General features: G+C 39.7%; 1 protein-coding gene across 2 annotated transcripts in view; it reads right to left on the minus strand.

The window, feature by feature from the left end:
* DCTN4 (dynactin subunit 4) overlaps positions 1–13,678 on the minus strand; it is a gene marked incomplete at both ends in the record, with an annotated part of 32,506 nt that extends 18,828 nt beyond the window's left edge. For both annotated transcript variants that reach the window (XM_080699137.1, XM_080699136.1), the window contains 3 exons: positions 4,877–5,055; positions 8,564–8,634; positions 13,544–13,678. In XM_080699137.1, coding sequence (XP_080555263.1) covers positions 4,877–5,055; positions 8,564–8,634; positions 13,544–13,678 — 385 coding nt within the window. The remainder of the gene's footprint in view (positions 1–4,876; positions 5,056–8,563; positions 8,635–13,543) is intronic.
* Positions 13,679–13,881: the final 203 nt, after the last annotated feature.

The following is a 13,881-nucleotide window of genomic DNA, read 5'->3' on the forward strand; positions in this document are numbered from 1 at the left end:
TTTTTTTTTTGCTACTGGGGACTGGACTCAGGGGCTTTCTATCTCCATGCTATATCCCCAACCTATTTTATTTTTATTTTGAAACAGGATTTTTTCTAGGTTAATGAGAGTCTCACTACTTGCTGAGGCTGGCTGCAGACCTGTGATCCTCCATCTCAGTCTCTCAAGTCGGGGGATCATAGGCATGCACCAACACACCCAGCTCACACTTTTCTTACTTTAAACGTCATGATGGCGATAATCACCACCACCACTGCAACGCCAGTTTATGCACAGCTGCTTCAAGGTGCCAGGAACTGGAAATATATGACATTTATTTCTATTTTCATGCTAGCCCTTGAAGGTAGAAATTCTTATTGTCTCTTTGTAAGAACTGGAAAACTGAGGTTGAGAGTCAAGTCACATGGATAGTAAATGGTAGAGTTAGGACTTAAATTCAAGCAAGCAGTCTGACTTCAGAGGCCCTGCTGTTTTCTGCAGCATTATGCACACTATGATCTAGGATGTTAGTTTAGAGAATTTCTTACATGACAAACACATGGCACAAATTAAAATCGTAATAACAAATTTCAACAGATGATCTTACAATTGAATACCCACATATAAATAACAGAACCTGGATCTGCACAAAAGTTACTCTGAAATGGACAACAGACTTAAGTCTAGGAACTAAAATGTAGCACTTTTGGGGGAAAACACAGGGGTAAATCTCAGTGACACTAGGTGAGGTTAAAGTTTCTTTATAGGACACAAAAAGCACAAAATACTTAAAAAATTGATATTGGACTTTGATGAAATTAGAAGCTGTGTTCTTCAATAGACACTAATGAGAAAATTAAAAGGCCAGCCACAGAGTGGGAGAAGATATTTGAAAGATATAGCTAGAGCCGGGCGTGGTGGTGCACGCTTGTAATCCCAGCGATTGGGAGGCTGAGACAGGAGGATCCTACAGGTTCAAAGCCAGGCTCAGCTACTGAGTGAGGCTCTCAGCAACTTAGTGAGACCCTGTTTTCAAATAAAGTATAAACTAGGTCTGGGAGTATAGCCTGGAAGTAGAAAAGTCCCTGGGTTCCACCCCCAGTACCACACACACACAACAAAAGATCTAGCTAGAACCAACCAACCTTCCTTCCTTCCTTCCTTCCTTCCTTCCTTCCTTCCTTCCTTCCTTCCTTCCTTTTTTGCGGTATTGAAGGTGGAACCCAGGGGCATTCTACCTTCTAGCTACACCCTAGTCCTGTTTTTTATTCTTTTTATTTTGAAACAAGTTCCCACTGAGTTGCAAAGGGCCTCACTAAGTGTCGAGTCTGTCTACCTCCTGATCCACCTGTCTCAGCTTCCCAAATGCTGAGATTACAAGCATGCGCCACTATGCCTGGCTCAGAATTTTATAACTAAAAAAAGCAATAAAAAATAATAGTTAACAAATAGGCAAAAAATTTGTAGAAACCTTACCAAGATGCCAGATAAATAGCAAAAAAAAAAAAAACCACATTAAAAAAACATATACCAAAGCTATAATGAAGTATCACTATAATGTCCCAGAATATTAAAATGAAGATGACTAACAATGTATTATAACTAACAATATATTACATTGTTAATAGGATTGTCATGGAGTTAAAAATCTCTTTTTGCTGGTTAGGATCTAAAATTGCACATACTCTGGAAAATAGTTTGGCAACTTCTAGTTACGTTTAATTATACTTACCCTATAACCCAGCAATTTCAACCCTAGGTATTTACTCAAGAAAACATATATCTACACAGACTTTAGGCAAATGGGTGTGTATCAAACATAAAACTGGCAAACTTTATTATATGTAAATTCTTTTTTTTTTGGTGTGTGGTGGTGCTGGGAATTGAACCCAGGGGCATTCTACCTTCAAGCTATACACTCCCACTCTGATTTTTATTTGGAAACAGGGTCTTTCTAAGTTGCTAACAATCTCACTAAATTTCTGAGGCCAGCTTCAAACCTGAGATCCTTTATTCTCAACCTCCCAAATATTGAGATGACAGGTATGCACCAACACAACCAGACTGTTACATGCAAATATGCAAATTCTATCTCAAAACTGAACAAAGGGAAAATAAACTATAATGAAACTCCGTGTCATGCCTTAAGCTTATTTGTTTGTTTCTTTTTGGGTGGTCCTGAGCCCCAAATTTGTTCTACCACTGAGCTATATCCCAGCCATTTTTATTTTGAAACAGGTTTTTATCAAATTGCTATGCATATGCCTTGAACCTGCAATCTTTCTGTTTCAGCTTCCCAAATAATGGAATTATACACTGGTGTCACTGTACCCAGCTGGAAAAACTTTTAAAGAGTCCTAAAATGGTTAAGGGTTACCAAGGATTTGGAGCAATGAGTAGTGTACTCTAATATATTAACAGTAGGATTAAAAATTGATCAATCATTCTAGAAAGCAAAGAATATATGCAACTTATAATGGGCAATTTTACTTCTAGTTGTGCAGAAAAATGTTCATTCTTGTGCCTGAGTAAACACATACAAGAATGTAGCTGCACTGTTTTCAAAAGCAAAAGCTGAAAACACCTTAAATGCCCATTAAAAAGGGACTGAATAGCCAGGTGTGGCGGCGCAGGCCTATAATCCCCGTATTTGGGTAGCTGAGACAGGAAGATTGCAGTTTTGAGACCAGCCTCAGCAACTCAGCCAGACCTTCATTCAAAATAAAAAATAAAAAGAGCTGGTGACAAGTTATGGTGATATGTATTTGTAATTCCAGTACTTGGAAGACTGAGACAGGAGGATCACAGGCTCCCAGCCAGCCTTAGCAACTTAGTGAGGTCCTGTCTCAAAAAATAAAATAGGGCTCAGAGGTAGAATCAATCCCCATTATCACAGGGGAAAAAAAAAAAAAAAAAAAAAAAATGGAGGAAGGAAGGAAGGAAGGGAAAGAACAAAAGAAAGAGAGCACCACCATGTCTGGCTCCAATATATATATATATATATATATATATATATATATATATATATATATATATTTTTTTTTTTTTTTTTTTTGGTACTGGGGATGGAACCCAGGGACATTTTACCTCCAAATGACACCCTCAGCCCTATTTTTTATTCTTTATTTCGAAACAGGATCTCATTGAGTTACAAAGGGTCTCACTAAGAAGCTGAGGCTGGTTGTGAATCCAGATCCTCCTGTCTCAGCCTCCCAAATAGCTGGGATTACAAGGGTGAGCCACTACACCCGGCTGTCCAATTCATATTTTATTTATTTATTTATTTATTTATTTATTTATTTATTTATTTAGTGGTACTGGGGATGGAATCCAGGGGCCTTCTACCTCCGGGGTACACTCCCAGACTTATTTTATATTTTATTTGGAAACAGGGTCTCTTAAGCCAGCTGAGCCTGGCTTTGAACCTGCGTGATCCTCCTGTCTCAGCCTCCCAAGCGCGGGGATTACAAGCGTGCGCCACTACGCCTGGCTCCAATTCATATTTTAAAGGTTGTCTGACTTAAGGCAATCATGAAAATAATTTTTAAAAGCTTGAATGTTTTACTTAATTGTTTCTTAGAACTTGTAATTTAGTCTAATAGCAATCTGGAACAATGAATTAATGATCTCATTTTAAGTTTTCTCTGTATATCATGACCAAATACTTATAAATAAGCAAATAATTCTAACTAAAGTAGTTTTAGGGCTTATTAGACACTGATGATGTCATAGAGGAAACAAAATTATCTGTACTCTTTAAGAGTTCCTGTTATTCAATTATCACTGTGAAGATACCCCAGGGGAGAGAGGCTCCCAGAAGCCATCACAGGTTTTTAAGCTCTGAAATATAAATGAGTCACTTAGAGTAACAAAGACATCTCTCTGGATTTCTGGGCTTTGTTTCTTTCACTTGATACAAAGAGACAAAGTACAAACATGGAAATACATACTCTAACCCCCTGTAGGCACATATTATGCCACTGTGAGGTTAATTTGTTTTTAACATTAAATTTTAACTGTCAGTGCTATAATTGTGCACAGACCATTATTTCAGTAACTTGTTATAAATCAGTAGGAATCAGTAGGAAAATGCGCGTACATATGGCAATTCTCGTAAGTGGAAATAAAAATGGTCAATAAATATGCCAAAAAATTAATGTTCAACTTCACTAGTAATCATGAAAATGCAAATTAGAACTTCATCTATTTTGCAAAAAATTTTAAATCTGGTTATATCAAGTTTGAGAGTAGTTTGGACAATATCTATTAAAATTTTTTTTTTTTTTGGTACTGGGGATGGAACTCAGGGGCTTTCTACCTCCAGACTATACTCCCAGATTTATTTTATATTTTTATATTTTTATTTTTTTGTGGGTTTGGGGATGGAACCCAGAGGCATTTGACCTCCACACTACACCCCCTGTCCTATTTTTTTTATTCTTTTATTTTAAACAGGGTCTCACTAAGTTGCAGAGGGCTTCACTAAGTAGCTGAGGCTGTCCATCAACCGCAATTCTCCAGTCTCAGCTTCCTGAATGCTGGGATTACAAGCGTGCGCCCACCACTCCCGGCCAGATCTATTTTATATTTTATTTGGAAACAGGGTTTCACTAAGTCACTGAGAGCCTCAGTAAGTAGCTAAGGCTGGCTTTGAATGTGCCCAACCCTCCTGTCTCAGCCTCCCAAGTACTGGGATTACAAGCATGTGCCACCATGCCCGGCTTACATGTATTAAAATTTTAAATTACTTTTATCCCTTTGCTCTGCAATTAATTCCATGCCCAAGTATCTATGCTAGAGCATTCAAGTATGTAAAAAAAATTTTAAACACACACACACCAGGCAATTATAGCACTGATATTGTATAAAATCTCATGATCAAGTTCACCTCACTCACCTACAGATTTATCTGCCATCCCCACATCTCTAGACGTCCAGCGGCAAAATCCACAGGCCAAGTAATAGGCTTTCTTCATGGTGGTTTTGGCTGGGTCATCTGGAAGCTGTGTGGAGATGCTTGTTGCCCGGGTAGAGAGGGTGTGCATGCAGCCAGGACAGTCAAAGCAATTGGCACATCTGTGATGCGAAAAACAACCATTTGTTCATTCAACAAATACTTATCAAGCACCTACTATGTGCTAAACATTGTTCTAGATGTTAAGAAGTCAACAGATAACAAATGTAATTGGCAGTAGTTTTTTGTTTTTTGTTTTTTTGGTGGGCATTTGAACTCTGAGCTATACCCCCTGCCTTTATTTTTTATTCTTTATTTTTAAACAGGGTCTTACTAAGTTCCAGAAGGCTTCACTAAGTAGCTGAGTCTGTCTGCGAATGGCAATCCTCCTCCGGTCTCAGCCTCCTGAATGCTGGGATTATAAGCCACCACGCCTGGCTGGCAGTGTTTTTCAAGAAAAGATATAAAAATAATATTCCTGGGGCCTGTTATCATTTAACTTTTTTTTTTTCTTGTGGTACTGGGGGTGGAACCCAGGGGCTTTTCTACCTCCAGGCTATACTCCCAGACCTATTTTATGCTTTTATTTGCAAACAGGGTCTCACTATGTTGCTGAGAGCCTCACTCACTAACTGAGGCTGGCTTTGAACCTGCACGATCCTCTTGTCTCAGCCTCCCAAGAGCTGGGATTATAAGTGTGCGCCATCACACCTGGCTATCATTTAACATTTTGAAAGTAGTATATGTTCTTTTTTCTTTTCTTTCTTATTTATTTATTTATTTATTTATTTATTTATTTATTTATTTATTTATTTTTGTCATGCTGGGGATTGAACCACGGGGCACTCTACTTCTGAGCTACATTCACAGCCTATTTTATTTTTTATTTGGAAACAAGGGCTCGCTAAGTTCCTGAGAGCCTCACTATGCTTCTGGGACTGGTTTTGAACCTGTGATCCTCCTGTCTCAGCTTACCAAGTACTGGGATGATGCCAGGCTGTAGGTTACTTATTTTTTAAAAAACATGCAAGATCAAGATCACCAAAGAGCTTGATCCATTGTACTCCATAGAGAAAATCACAGTTAACAGGTGTTTACTACTCTAGACTCCTTTTATGCTTACACAGGTTAAAAGAATTTTAAGAAAAGAAATAAATGTTGCAGCTTATGCTGAAAGGAAAGACCAATTGTATGAAGGAAAACTGAGAGTCAAAAATGTAAGAAGCAGTGGAACTGGATTTGGAAAATAACTGCTTGACTGCTGAGCCAGAGTGTTGAAATAGCTACCAAACAATGGTATCAAACATCGACGGTTCAGAAGCGGTCTGCTTTCAGGGCTTTCTTTTCTCTTCTTAGATACTATTCTTTGTGGTGGGCAGCTAAGGTTTCCCTTTCAAGGATCCCTATGTCCAGCTGCTTTCAACTCTCCCATCATCTAAGACCTTGTCTTGTACCATTTCCATTATCTGTGACATCCTGCCATCTGGATATTCTCCTCTTCCTCCTTTCTCTTATTTCCTTTCTTCTTTTTTTTGGCACTGGGGATCCAACCTTGAGGTGTTCTGCTTCTAAGCTATACACCCCCAGCCCTATTTTGTATTTTTCAAATAGGTTCTCGCCAAGTGCACTGGCCTCAAACCTGCAATCCTCCTGTCTCAACTTGCCAAGTACTGAGATTACAAGTGTGTAGTACCACACCCTCGTTGATAGTACCCTTAAATGAGGGTATCAGTATCCACCTCATAGAGATACTTTGAGGATTAAATGATAAAATGTTGTGTAAAAGGCATACAAAACAGCATCTGGCTATCAGGAGTGACTTGGGGCAGGAAAGACAAACAACAGTGGTTTACGACCACAAAGGTATAGGAGTCTGACTGATATACCTAGTAGCAAAAGAACTTTCATAGCAAACTAAAAACTAAATGGCTACCAGTACCAATGAGCATATCTAGCAGCCAAATCTTGATTTCTAACATTATTCTCTGAAAAAAGAAAACAAGGCTCCTTTGAAGTATGGCTAATTCTAAGACAAAGGCAGAAAAACAAGATGAGCCTAGAGCATCTAGTAATACTGGTAAGAAAGTGCTCCGTCTAACGAACAAGAAACAAGGGGTACGTCAAGGGATATAGGAATAAAATGGCCAAAGCTTGAACATTTTGAGGAAAACAAACACATACACAAAGCAGTATTGGATTATAACCCAAGGTATAAAATAAATATTCAGGAGCCCATAATCTCAAGACGATTTTTGTGTGTGTGTGGTACTGGGGGTGGAACCCAGAGGCTTTTTTCTACCCCTGGGCTATACTCCCAGACCTATTTTATACTTTATTTGGAAACAGGGTGTCATTAAGTTGCTGAGAGCCTCACTAAGTAGCTGAGGCTGGCTTCGAACCTGTGCGATCCTCCTGTCTCAGCCTCCCAAGTGCTGGGATTACAAGCGTGCGCCACCATGCCTGGCAATCTTAGATGATTTAAATGATTAAATAAAGAAATGAAGAGACAGATCTTCCATTAATAAACAATTGTAAATAATTTGTGTAGGCCTTCAAGGAGAGTGAAGCCTAAATCCCAGGTGGGCTGTGATGGTGCTTATTTTTCTAAAGAATACACAAAAGGAGAAAGAAAGGAAAAAAAAAAAAACCTCCAAAACTTTCCAGTGGAGAAACCTGACAGCACTAGCACGTACCAGGGAAGTGAGGTTAACATCCATGGTGATGAACCAGAGTTACTCGTTCTTGATATATGTGAGGAGAGATGGCACTGCACCCCTGCAGCCCTCTTCCCCAAACACATCCCCCAGGCTAGTGCGGGAAAACATTACATCAATCCCTATCAAAATGCATTCCATAAAGTACTTCACTAGTATTCCTCAAAACTTTCAAGGTCATAAAAACCAAAGAAAGTCTAAAAAACTGTCACAGCCAATAGGAGCCTAAAAAGACATAATTAATACGATGTGGTTTCTTAACAGCAGGCAAGACTGGGTGTGGGGCAAATGGAACTCTCTATACTATCTTCATAATAATTTTTAAGTCTATAATTGTTCTTACATATAAAATTTATTTTTAAAAAGTCAAAGGGGCCGGGCGTGGTGGCGCACGCTTGTAATCCCCGCGCTTGGGAGGCAGAGACAGGAGGATCGCGCAGGTTCGAAGCCAGCCGCGCGCACTGGCTTAGGAAACCCTATTTCCAAATAAAAATGTAAAAATAGGTCTGGGAGTATAGCCCGGAGGTAGAAGGGCTTCCAGGAACCCCAGTACCACCAAAAAAAACCAAACAAACAACAACAACAAAAAAAAAAAAAACAAAAAGAACAAAGCATATTTCATCTTAGGTAGTGGTTATGCTAAACAACAACAACAAAAAAAGCTGTTTAAAGAAGGAAGTTAATTCTGGCATGGTGGTACACATTTGTAATCTTAGTACCTGGAAGGCCAAGAGACTTCATTTCAAAATAAAAAATAAAATAGGGTGAGGGGTGTAGCTCAGAGAAAGAATGCCCCAGAGTTCAACCCTTAGTACCACCAAATAAATAAGAATAGAAAAGAAAAAAGAAAGTAAAGTCCAAGTGTTTTCTTAACAGCTATTTAAAAATGAGTTGAGAAAAAGAGAAAAGTGCTTACCTATTCTTTTTTAGTTTGGCTTCAGCTGATGGCATATTTTCTAAACAACTGGGACAATAATGGGAGTCCACCTAGGAGGAAATAAGAAATTTAAAAGTTGGAGAAACTCATGTAAGCTTGTTTGAATGTCAAACAGGGAATTTTAACATACATAATATCTCAGCAGAAAGTGAGATATAATTGATATAGAAAAAACCAAACCTGTACTGTTTTCAATTTAGGGTTTATCCTTTAGTCATCTTGTGTCCTTGTACATTTTCTGTTTTTGCTAGAACCCTTCTTCTATTTCTTCCTTTCTAATAGCTCCTGTTCCTTTTCATCTGAGATTTACTTATTTATTATTTATTGGTATGTGTGTGTGACTGGGGACTGAACCCAGGGGCATTCTACCTTCAAGCTACACTCTTAGTCCTATTATATTTTCTTTTTCTTTTTCTTTATTTTTAGGTACTGGGGATTGAACTGAGGGGCATTCTACCTCTGAGCCACAACCCCCCAGCCCTAATTTTTATTCTTTGAGACAGGGTTCACTAAGTTGCAGAGGGCCTCACTAAGTAGCTTAAGCTGGCCATGAACTTGTGATCCTCCTGTCTCAGCCTCCCAAAGTACTGGAATTACAAGCATGCGCCACCACGTCCAGCTTATATTTTCTATTCTGAAATAGGGTTTCACTAAGTTCTGAGGCTGGCTTCAAACCTGCTATCCTGTCTTACATTCCCAAGTACCATACCCAGCTTCATCAGGGTTTTATGTGTTAGATATGTTAAAAGTTGTCTATATGATCGTTTAAAGTTTGTAACTGAAGAGCTCTGACAATCTAATAAAGAGCTCAATATAATAAACCAATCATAAGAGTTGTGATCAAATACCCTCCTATTGTGTTCAACTTAAAAAAAGCTTAAGCCAGGCGTGGTGGCGCACGCTTGCAATCCCAGTACCTGGAAGGCGGAGACAGGAGGATCGTACAGGTTTGAAGCCAGGCTCAGCTGTTTAGTGAGGCTCTCAGCAACTTAGTGAGCCCGTTTCTAAATATAAAAAAAAACGAGGTCTGGGAGAATAGCCCGGAGGTAGAAGGCCCCTGGATTTCATCCCCAGCACCACACACACACACACACACACACACACACACACACACACACACCAAAAAACAAACAAAACAAAACCTTGCCATTTAAAAAATTGGATGACTCTTTCCTGTAGTGCTGGGGATGGAACCCAGGGTCTCACTTATGCTAGGCAAGTACTCTGCCACTGAGCTACATTTCCAGCCCTTTCCCTTTTAAAAGTTGTTTGAGCTGGGCATAGTGGGGCTTTCTTGTAATCCCAGTCCTTGAGACAGGAGGATCAAAAGTTTGAGGCCAACCTCAGCAACTTAGTATAGACCCTGTCTCAAAATAAAAAGGCCTGGGGGATAGTATAGCTCAGTGGTGGAGTGCCTCTGGGTTCAATTCCCAGTGCCAATAAATAAATGCCTTTAGAACAGTACTACACTGTTTCAATTATTGTAGCTTTATATGGTTTGAAATCAGAAAATATATATCTTCTAGCTTTGTTCTTTTTCAAGATCGTTTTGGGTATCTAGAGTCCATATTCCAAATTAGGATAGATTTTTTTTCTGAAAAATAAATATATAAATATATGATAGTTTCACCTAAAAAAATAGAAAAAAATATTCTCTGGTAAGAAAGAAAGCAAAAAGAAATATTGAAATATTATCTTTAAGTCATCAAAAGCTTGGTATCAGACAAATGAAATTGTTATGTGAAATTATCATTTTTAATTTTGGATAAAATGCTATAATACTAGATGTCAACCACTAAGCCAAGCATGGGAAGGAGGGATGGGGAGAGAATGGGGTGGGGATCGGGTGGGGGCTGACTGGGCGATGTGTGCATGTATGTCTACAAAAGTTTGTATCCCACTATGATGTATGAATACAGTGCACCAATAAAAAAAAAAAAATTGAGACAGGGTCTTGCTAAATTCTCCAGGCTGGTCTCTAACTAGAGATCCTATTTCAACCTCATGAATTGGGATTATGTATTTGTACCACCACATCCCACTAATTAAGCTTTATTTGACTACAATTTGACTATACTTTTGTTAAGGGAGATTTCCTTTTGGAACAGGGATTGAACATAGGGGGATTCTACCTGTGAGCCACACTCTGAGCCCTACTTTATTTTTGAAACAGGGCCTAAATTGCTGAGGCTGGCCATGAACTTGTGATCCTCCTGTCTCAGTCTCCCAAGTACTCTGATTACAGGTGTGCGCCACCATGGTTGCCTTAAGGGAGATTTTAAGAAAAAGTTTTCCTAATAGTGAAGTAACATAAATTTGTTACTTATACTACTTAGTTATGCTATAACTAGTTTATTTTAAATGACAGATATCTTATTGAACAAATTCAAAATAAACCGATAATCTTACTCTATTAACTCAAAATACTATCTAAAAACTAAATTCACCATGTTTTACATTTATTTATTTAGTGGTAATGGGGGTGGAACCCAGGTGCTTTTCTACCACTGGGCTATACTCCTAGACCTATTTTATATTTTATTTTGAAACAGGGTCTCACTAAGTTACTGAGAGCCTCACTAAGTAGCTGAGACTAGCTGTGAATCTGTGCCATCATCCTGTCTCAGCCTCCCAAACGTTGGGATTACAAGGGTGCGCCATCATGCGCGGCATAATTTCATTATGTTTAAAAAAGTCTGAGTATTTTCTTTAACACAGGTAGATCCTATTTTATAACTGAAGAACTTTAATTACCTGCAGTTAGAAAGACATTCACTTGAACATATATGCTAAGACAGAAACTGGGATTCATTTGTCATAACCTGCTATAAGCAATAAGACTGATCAGAAAAGATCAATAAAGTTGTTACTTATCCCAAAGCACAGAATTCCTAAATAATATTTGCACTGACTTATCACAAAAGACAAATTTAATTGGTTCTTTCTAGTGCCCTTTCCAAATTCTGCTTGTCCCTTCATATTCAGCTTTAGACCCAGGTTGTCCATTAGTACTTTCTCTTCTTTCTTTCTTTCTTTCTTTCTTTCTTTCTTTCTTTCTTTCTTTCTTTCTTTCTTTTGTAGGTCTGGGGATGGAACTCAGGGGCATTTGACCTCTGAGCTACACCCTCTACCTTATTTTTTATTCTTTATTTTGAAACCGGGTCTCACTGAGTTGCAGAGGGCCTCACTAAGTAGCTGAGGCTGTTCACCATCCTCTGGTCTCAGCCTCCTGAATGCTGGGATTAAAAGCGTGCGCCACCACGCCCGGCTAGCACTCTCCCTCCAACCCTTTTATTGGTACTGGGGATTGAAACTGGGAGATTCTACCTCTGATCTATACCCCCAGCCCTATTTTTTTATTCTTTATTTTGAATCAGAGCCTTATTAAGTAGTGCCACCATGCCTAGCTCATTAGTTCTTTATAGACTGTCCCAGACCTCAGGAGCCTCATCCTCTGCAAAATCTTTTTTTTTTTTTTTTTTTGGTGGTACTGCAGATTGAAACTAGGGGCATTCTATCTCTGACCTACACCCAGCCTATTAAATGCTGTCACAGAATGAACTGCCTAGCTGAAGAGATCCTTAGACATTGGGGAGACTAAAGTCCCTAATGCCTACCACAGGAAATCTAACCCAATAAATTCTGGGGGTGGAGCTGAAATAGGGAACATCTAAGAAAGAATCTGCCAAAGAGATACACACAATGTGCTAATGAAGACTACAAGAAAAATCATAAACACACACACACACACACACACACACACACACACATATATATATATATATATATATATATATATATATATATTAGTTTTTTGTGGTCTCCAATTACTTTCTTGACTATTCCTAATATTATAAAATATATGTCCAACAGAATAACTATTACTGTGTAAACGGGATTATAGTACTAGGATGTTTTCTCACCTGAATTTTAACAGTCCAGAGATTTTTAGTGAAATTCCCTGAGTCAAGCTGTTGAGCTTCAAATCCTGATTCCCCCTCCTACCTCCAAATTACTGCCTGTGTAACCTACAGCAGTGTTTATCTCTTTACTGTAATTTTTTTTAAAGCAACCACCTGCACTGGCTTGTAGAAAATATCACGTAAAGTACATATCATATATCAAGTATTAGATGAGCGTTAGCTATTACTACTGCCAGCTTTTTCTTTAGAATACTGTCAGTTACTCAATAGGGTTATCTTACTCATCTTTTAAAATCCCTAACGCTTACTGAAAGAATAAGTTCTGTCAAGTGCTGCTCAAGTTTTGGGGTTTGTTATCTGGTGATTTTTACTGGCAAGGGTCTATTACTTATGAGTAATCCTACTGAAGGAACCACTTGTACCTGAAAGGACAACACCAGTACCCTCAGAAGAAGCGCCATGAATACAAGTCTGAGATTCTTCCACAAGACTCTAAGCTTTGCTCGTTTAACTCACTCCAGGCCCATCTCTTCCCTGTGCTGTAGGGGTTGGCCTGATTAAGGAAACAAGGCAGCCTGTTTGATGAGGGCCCTGATTCTGACCAAAACGGGCACAACTTCCAAAATGGGAGGATCATAAATGAGAATGTGTGTCCCTCCCTTCCACCAATCCTGGAACGAAGGTTATCTCTCAAGCGGCCTGAACTAAAAATCACTAAGTCTCCCCACACCTCTCAGCCCATCCCATTACCAAGCTCAAAGGAGATGGCCAGGGTCTAAGTCAAATTTGTCCCACCATAGACCACTCTTAAAACAGGATCCGCTCAGCCCCACCCGGCGCCGCCCTTCCTTTCCAAGTGACAGGTTCCAAGCAAATCAAATCGCAGGCAAAACTGAGTGACAGGAAGCCTAGCCAATTAGTAAGCTAGAAAATGACTGCCCGCCTCTAACCGGCGGAACTTCCCCACCGGTCGCAGTGACTAGGAAGAACAACCCCCCCCTCCCCAACAAACACACTCTCCATGGGACTGCTTTACCTCGTGAGATACACATTCCAGCGACCGTAGCTCACTACAGTAGCGGCAGAAATAGAGCTGCGAGAGCGGGGCTCGAACCTTCTTTTCTCCCTGGACTAGATAGAGAACGCGCTCCGACTGCAGCAAGGACGCCATCTTGGAGGGGGAGGAGCCAACGACCCTCCCGTCGTATCACGTGATACGTGGAGCCAGCGGTTTCCTCTCCCCCGCCGGCTCTACGTACGTCTACGTAGGCTTTGACGTGAGGCTTCCGACGCCGAAGGGCTTTGCGTCGGTTGAATATGAAATTGCGCGTGCGCAGCTGCGATCCCAGGCTGCCCTCCCCCGCCCCCGCCTTC

Source organism: Muscardinus avellanarius (genome assembly GCF_963383645.1).
Source record: "Muscardinus avellanarius genome assembly, chromosome: 7".
Taxonomy (NCBI): domain Eukaryota; kingdom Metazoa; phylum Chordata; class Mammalia; order Rodentia; family Gliridae; genus Muscardinus; species Muscardinus avellanarius.